This window comes from Stigmatopora argus, chromosome 13, assembly GCF_051989625.1.
Source record: "Stigmatopora argus isolate UIUO_Sarg chromosome 13, RoL_Sarg_1.0, whole genome shotgun sequence".
In the NCBI taxonomy this organism is placed as follows: domain Eukaryota; kingdom Metazoa; phylum Chordata; class Actinopteri; order Syngnathiformes; family Syngnathidae; genus Stigmatopora; species Stigmatopora argus.
In genome coordinates, this window is record NC_135399.1 from 7,262,022 (window position 1) to 7,270,451 (window position 8,430).

Consider the following 8,430-nt stretch of genomic DNA (forward strand, 5'->3'; position numbering starts at 1 on the left):
ATGGGGCCCTTTGGAATGAGCACAGTACATTATTTATGTTGTTGGTTACATATTTCAAAACATTTCTGCCTAGTAAACACCAAATTCATTTATTAAATTGTAATTTAATGCTTAGAACCTCTGGCGAGAATAGAAAAATGGAACATGTTAGCAGATACATTGAGAGAAAAGCTGGTTAGAGGATGACTGGTTGTTTTGTAAATTCAGTAAATATTTTTTGTTTTAAACTTTTCTGTTCTTAGTGGCAGAATCAGTATTTTTTTTTCCATCAGGCAGCAAATTTATTGGTCAAACTCATGACGGGCATACGCAATAAATTAGAAGTTTGCTGAAATGTAGAACAATTTAGTCAACAATGAATAAATCTTTTGTAAAGTTTGGGAAGTAATTTCCTGCATCAAAGATGAAATGATAAAATTGTGGCTCAATCTAGTAGTATATTAATAAACCAAGACTGCTGTCCTAATCAACAAAGTTATAGTCAGGAACTGGTAATCACACATGGAAAATAATATCATGAAGTTTTGTACCCACAAAACTGCATTCACACAGGAAGTGAGTGATTGAATGAGATGTTAATAGAATACAGCGTTAAGAGGAGACAGCAGCAGGCTGGTGGTTACACTCCATGATAATCTCAATTTTTGGGGTGTGAGTGTTACAGATAGCGAATGGTAGCTAAACAAACTATTGATTAATGGATCAGCAAGAGTCATGCAAGCGAGGAAGCCCAAAATGCCCCAACAAACCAACGTTCAATTCTCCCTTTTTAATTTTCAAAGCATCATTCATGATCTGTACCGCTTAACCTCACAAGGATCATGGGGGTGCTAGAGACTATCGGTACTCGGACGTTTCGTCGAAAGACGTTTGGTCGACCGGACGTTTGGTAGCCGGGTTGTTACTGTTGAAACCAGCTCTCAAAATTATAATCATGAGAGAGAGAGTGAGTTTAATATCTAAATATCTAATATCAAAATATCAACAGTAAACTCTCTGTCATAATTTGACAGCGAGCGAACCCGGCGACCAAACGTCCGTTCGACCAAACGTCTCTTGACGAAACGTCCGGTCACTAAACCAGAGTACCCGGAGAAAACATAGGGAGAACATTCAAACTCAAAACAGGAACTAATAATAACTATGTTGCATGCCTTTACAGCACAATAAAATCAATGCTTGAATTGGGTTGTTTGAAAGAGACAATGGCTACACTTATGTTTCAATTGAACTACTTACAGCTTTGACACTGGTCATCTTTGGGTCCCCAACAACGGCCATTACAGGATCGATGGCACTTCTGACCTGTGAAGAATGTCATGAAACCAATCAGTGATGTTGTCAAGGGAAACTTAACTACGATCATCAAATCAGTAGATTTTAAAATTCAATTTTTTTCATTATTGTATTATACCAAACTCCTTGTATCTGATTAATAACTCTTTAATTCCCATTGGCAACAATAGACGTCCAACATATTAGTGACAAACTCATTGAAATAGTAGGATAAAGAGAAGCACATTAATGGAGATTGTTTGTCAGTGGCACTGAAAGAGTTAAGTAACCATTCAACCACACTAAGTTTTTCACACACTGGTAAGCTTATAATTATCTCGATCGCCTTTGCCAAATTATAAATCTTTTCATTTTGTTCTTTTAAAGTTTATCATTAAACCTCAAAAACATGTTTTTTTGCTAAATGGAGCTGATGAGCAGAGCACGCCAGTGCCATTTTGGGTAGTTTTGGAGAGCTTAATTGACTGTCTGGTAATTAAGTGAGAGGGAAGTTAGCCTTTGCAAGTGCAGGAGTGGTGTCCTCTGTCCATCAGCCTCTTCAGATGAGAGCTATTAACGCTGAGACTTACTCGATTCCCAACATTTTACCCCCCTCCTCATGTGGCCTCTCCACAGAACACTTTATCTCTTTCACTCTCATCTACCTTTCCTTATTCATCGCCTCATTATGTTTTTTTTTGCTTAAGGCCCAACATTGTTTTGCTTTTCTTTTTGCCTGTCTGTTGCTTTTTTCTCTAGTCCATCTTAATTCCCTGCAGCACATTGACAGATCTTAAGAAGAGGTTGACAGCATTAAAGGCTGTGTACAAAGACAAATGTAAATGGCAGTAGGCTATGATTTGTGGTCTCAATGCTCTCTCTCTACTATAGTTTTTCCCTCGGAGTCGGTTGGACTGTAAAGTCAAATCGGGTTAGTTTTCATTGAAAGCATTAGATTTGCTCTATCTGAGCCTATAACTTCTTAGTGAGGGACAATAAACATGCATCACTTTTCTTTCTTTGTTGCTCTTTTTCTCTCTTTTACCGTTATCTTAAAAGAGTCACATTGTCAAGTGTGCTTAAACTCCAGGAATGGCAGATTTTATCCTCACAAGGGTTGCAGGCATGCAAGTTTCAGTGTAGATTATCACATTTTTATGAACTTAAAAAAAATAATAATTAAAAAACTAAAAAGAAAAAAAATATCCCCAGAAAAAAATCTGTGATGTAGTGAAGCCGCAAAAGTTGAACTGTGAAATGGCGAGGGATTACTTAGTTTTTCAAAAGGCACAAAATTAAACGTCTACCATCGTCATCAATTAAAGTGCTATGAAAATGATTTTTTTTTCATTTTCTTTACACCTACAAATGCTCCCATTTATCTTGAATAACACTTGTGAAGTCAAAAGGTACCTGGCTTGCATATACTCTACATCAGGGGTCTCAAACTTGCGGCCCGCGGGCCAACTGCGGCCCGCGGGACGATAATTTGCGGCCCCCGTCTTAATATGAAATATCGAAAAAAAAAAATAATTTTTTTTTTTTTTTTTTTTTTTTTTACCCCTTTCCCCATGATGGCGCCGTTTAAGTGGCAGCCAGTGGCAGTAGCTCTGTCCACTCATGTTTTTCTTGTTTTACAGCATGTTTTACATGAAAAATTAGAGGGAACATTGACATGCACCTGCTTGTGGCAGGTGTGATACTGGTGTGCCGATAGCGAGCAATGATGATGTCGTGACCGGATGATTCGCCTAAAGACGTTTCGCCGACGGACGTTTGACAGACGGACAGGTCGTACTAGTATTTGTTAGTTTAATGATTAAATACAAATACTAGTATTTGTATTTAATCATTAAACGCTGTTTTCAGCTGGATTTGACCGAATTTGAGAGCATTTTGAGCCGTTTGGCGAATGGACGTCTATAGACGTTTTTTTGCCTCCATCGCGATATCATCCAGTATTTGTATTTAATCATTAAATGCTGTTTTAGGATGGATTTGACCCGATTGCTGTCATTTTACGGCTCGGTTCTGCTACATCTGCCTGCCCAAGAGTGCTTATTCCCGGACTGCCATTGATGGTAGACGAACATTGATTTTTACTATAATTTGGAAAACACCGGCGGCGGGCCGGATTAAAAATCCTAACGGGCCGTATATGGCCCGCGGGCCGAGGTTGAAAAACTTGTACACACACGATCCGGCGGGGCGAGCGTTCGAATCCCATTTCGGCGAAACCTCCGTTCGGCCGAATGAACGTTCGGTGGAACGTCCATTCGGCGACCTGCCCGTCTGTCAAACGTCCGTCGGCGAAACGTCTTTAAGCGAATCATCCGAGTACCGATGATGTCGCTCACACTGGTACTCAGTGCGCTCAGGGAGGTTGTCTTTCTGCTCAGACCAACAAAAAATTAGAGGGAACTTTGGTTCGGAGCTGAATGAACCAATCACGGTGAGGTATACGGCTCTGGAGGGCGGGACATCGGCCGGGCTGTCCAGTGCCTCGCTCACTCACTCATTCATTCCTCCAATCAGCTGGGCGGAGGAGAAGCCGTGAGGCCGATCACTCCGCTCGGCGCGCACACTCCTCCGCTGCTCTCAGCATAGAACTGAATGAGGCGCTATGATCCGTGATCCAGCCTGTGTCAGTGTCTGTAGCCATCTCCGCGATTGAAACGGAGAGCGAAAGTGCACATGCGCCACAAACCCGCGCGACTGAATGTGAAAGATCAACCCGAGACTCATTCCAAGTGGAAAAACATATTACAGAGCCCCAGAGATGTCTCTTTCAAAGCCTGCCGTGAAGAGAAAGGTCGGTGATGAGCAGAGACAGTTTCAAGAAAAGTGGGGAGTGCAATATTTCTTTGTTGAACACAGGGGCACCCCGACGTGTCTCATTTACACTGAAAAAGTTGCGGTGCACAAGGAATACAATTTGAAACGTAATTGTACTATGAGACATGCTGAGGAGTACGAAAAATACCAGGGAGATGAGAGAGCCAACCAGGTTGCCAGTCTTAAAACACGTCTTCTGAGGCAACAGAATCTCTTCAAGAAGGCTACCAAAGACAGTAATGCAGCAGTCAAAGCTAGCTACGCCGTTTGTGAGTTGATTGATCCTGTGCTAAGTGATCCCAAATGGCTCATGGACTTGGCTTTTCTTGTTGATATCACACATGAGCTTAATGTACTGAACAAGAAGCTACAAGGCCAGGGGCAACTTGTCAGTGCTGCCTATGACAACGTGAGAGCATTCTGCACTAAACTTGTGTTATGGAAAGCCCAGCTCTCTCAGACAAACCTTTGCCATTTCCCAGCATGCAAGGCTCTCGTGGATGCAGGCACACCATTCAGTGGTGAGAAGTATGTTGAGGCCATTTCGAAGCTACAGGAGGAATTTGATCACAGATTTGCAGACTTCAAGACACACAAAGCCACATTTCAAATTTTTGCGGACCCCTTCTCCTTTGATGTGCAAGATGCCCCTCCTGAGCTTCAAATGGAGCTCATTGACCTGCAGTGCAACTCTGCACTCAAAGCCAAGTTCAGGGAGGTGAGTGGAGAAGCAGACAAGCTTGGGCAATTTTTGAGAGAGTTGACCCCCAGCTTCCCTGAACTTTCCCGAAGGTTCAAGTGGACCATGTGCCTTTTTGGGAGCACATACTTGTGTGAGAAGCTCTTCTCCACCTTGAACTTCAATAAGTCCAAGTACAGGTCCAGACTTACTGATGAGCATCTTCAAGCTCTACTGAGGGTCTCCACTGCTTCCTCCCTCAAGCCAAATGTGACTATGTGAGAAGAAGCGCTGCCAGGTCTCTAGCAGCAAGGAGTAGGCAAAAGAAGCCGTGTTCAGAATATTTCATGTTCAATGTTCCATTCAAGTTCAGAAAGTTAAAGGTTAAAGAGCTGTAAATACAGACATTTGAAACGGAATAAAAATAATTCATTTTCTCTACTTAGCCAGCCAGTATATATCTACTGTATGCTCATTAGTATTATTTGGTTTTATATTACTGATTGATTTATTTTTTATTCATCTTTAAGTTAATTTATTTAATTCATTATTTTTTGTTAAAAAATAAAGATATTTGATAACGTTGGAAAGTTTTATCAGTGCTTTTCTTGTGGAAATCCTGATGCGGCCCAGTCTCACCCAGACTCGGCCTCTAGCGGCCCCCAGGTAAATTGAGTTCGAGACCCCTGCTCTACATAGTTACTTACACGTGCCACTGCTGTTGGTGGGGACCACCACAGGAAAAACACCTGAATTCTTCACAATGTCCTGCCAATGAATAGTGTCTGCATGACACAAGAACTTGTTATTGTCCACATAGACGCCTCCACTGAGAATCTCTGTAATGATGAAACACAAAAAAGGAAGGCTGTCATGAGAAAAATGATAATTATATGATATTTACTAGAACAGCTATAACAATAGTGTCTTGCATAAGCGTGATTAAACCATTTCCCCCTTCATGTAATACGAGGTATTATGGCCAATCGTGCAACCTTTGTGCTCTCTCCATTTAGTTGAAGGTGTGGTGGGAGTAACAAAAAGAAATGAATTCAGCCCTTCACCAGAGAAGCAATTATTGTGGGTTAAGAGGAGCTCTCATCTCAATTTCAAATTATTTTCATATTGTGATGCTGGGAAGTGGGAAAAATGGAAACCTAAAGCAGAAGAACACGATTTAACAGTGGGTTAGCAAACCACTTGTGCACCATGTTCTTGCCATCCATCTACATCATGGGTATCAAACCGATTCAGCCGAGGGCCGCAGTGCGCCCTGGTCTTTGTTCCAACCGATCCAGTGCCGGCATTTTAACCAATCAGTTGTCTTCCAAAATAAGTAACACCTGACTTTAACTGATTACATTTGCAAAAGGTATCCTCTTGTTGAGTTGGAATGAAAACCTGCACCCACTGCGGCCCTTTGAGGACCGGTTTGACACCCCTGATCTACATACATAGTTTGATTTGAAGGGGATACAAGTGAGTCTTTGCACATGGCTGCTTATCCACATGATGCAATTCTCATGCGGGTCAAAGGTGAAATAAAGATTACAAATGTGGATCATAAGCAATTTTAAATTTTTGACCCAAATATGCCATATTGAACTACGGTGGGCCACCTCGTGGTGTAGAGGTTCACTCGCCTGACTTGAGCGAGCAAGCACAGGCTCGATTCCTGCTGGTGGTAGTATGATTGGCAGTGCGGTTGGTCATTTGTCTATCTGTGTACCCTACGACTGACTGGCGACCAGTCTAGGGTGTGGTCTGCCTTTTACTCGAAGACAGCTGATTTAGGCCCCAGCAACCTCGGCAACCCTTTCGAGGATGGGCGGTATAAAAGATGAAAGAATGAATGAATGAACTATGGTGTCAAGTATTCCCCTTTGGACTATTTTCAGCACCTTGAAAGACAAAGGATTTACTTAACCCCACAAAGTTGTGGCATCCATAAATGTGAACATCAAATGTTTGGGTCATATAGCCCACAACATTAATATTGAAACTGCAAGTGAGGCCTACGTGACTCAAAATGTGATATTGAAATATGTGGACTTCACGTCTCAATTATAGTTATTTGATTTACTATTAATCATTATTGTATAAATATATACTGTATTATTATTATTGAGTAAATGTACGAATTTGTAACATGTTAACAAAAACAAAATTAATGCAATTGAATTGTGTACAAACAGAAACACTCAAGTTATTGCCCCTTAATATCCATTCATTCATTTTCCATACTGCATATTCTCACAAGGATTGCGTTGGACTCTAATCAAACTGATTAATTTTAGCAATAAATGGAAATGTTAATGTTGCCGTCCTATTTGAAGTGTTTAAGATAATTCAAATAAAGATCAAATGAGCAGAATTGCAATATCATGAAAATTATAACAATGGGCACAATCAGTTTATATTACACCAATCAGAAACATGTGGAACTCACTAAGGATTTACTTTCATTAAGTATAAGTACAATTTGTGGTCAAAGGAAGCTAACTGCTCATTTATACCACAATAATGATTGTTTTGTGTGAAACTATCTTGATTGGTGTGTAATCAAGCCCATGTAGTGAAAAATAAAATCTGTAATCATTTGTGAATTTGACTTCAAAGGGAAAGAAAAACATTGACAATAAACTGCATGGCTACTGGAGGAAAACAATATGAAATTCAGGGAGGCAGAACAAATGCATGCGAGCAATTATATTGGTAGCAAGCGCCTGCTGTGAGTTTTCGGTGTATTTTGTTATTGCAGCTGGGGGATGAATATGATTAAAAATGGTAGGCAAATAATGAACCAATGATCAGGGAAAAAAGCCATCTTAATGAGTTTGTGAGAATGAATAAATTAAGTATTGAGAAGACTGTCAGAGGTTTGCAAAGGAGAAACAGAGGAATGTTTATTCTAGTGTTAGACAACTGCATTAATTAATATCCCAATCGTGATTATCTTTCACTGATATGAAAAAGTAGAGGCATGTGAGTACCATTAATTTTGTTTTGAACTTCCTTTTTATCTGCAGGGATGGTAAAGACTTGGAAAAGTGGGAAAACAATAAAAAAAAACAAGAAAAAAATAAGTATACCACATTATTTTCTCCATTAATGGACTCGGCCTTAATAAATGGCAATCACTGTGCACAGGAAAAAGCAACCAATAAATACAAGATGGTATGAAAAATCTCAATATAATTATACATGGATCACATAAAATAACATTAATGGCTATACACCTGAGTATTTTTATGAATAATGATAAAGTATACCTTGTAGTAAAACGTAATATTATCTCATTAACTATCATAGCCTTTCTTTTGCCCTATTGAGACAAAATAAATTGGACATCTTGTTATTGGAAGTGAAAAAAATATATAAAACACGTGCATAGGCTTAGGATAAATAAAATAATTACTTGCATCTACCGTGGTTTTAATTACCAAATTGCTTTATGGGTGTGATTGCAGAATAATGGTGGTGGTTTGGGAGGCTTAGTGATTAGAATCACCTAAAGAACTGAGACAACCTAGTTAGTGAATGTTTAAACTCCTGTTTTTTTATATGTTTGAGTTTGATTTATTCAATCACTTTTGTAAAGAAGAAAAAAAATAAGTTTAATTACTCTCATGATTTTTTTT

At 39.7% G+C, this 8,430-nt stretch overlaps 1 protein-coding gene across 3 annotated transcripts in view; it reads right to left on the minus strand.

The window, feature by feature from the left end:
- erbb4b (erb-b2 receptor tyrosine kinase 4b) overlaps window positions 1-8,430 on the minus strand; it is a 162,220-nt gene that overhangs the window by 52,229 nt on the left and 101,561 nt on the right. For all 3 annotated transcript variants that reach the window (XM_077616611.1, XM_077616613.1, XM_077616610.1), the window contains exons 4-5: window positions 5,497-5,628; window positions 1,240-1,305 (exon numbers count right to left, since the gene is read on the minus strand). In XM_077616611.1, coding sequence (XP_077472737.1) covers window positions 1,240-1,305; window positions 5,497-5,628 — 198 coding nt within the window. The remainder of the gene's footprint in view (window positions 1-1,239; window positions 1,306-5,496; window positions 5,629-8,430) is intronic.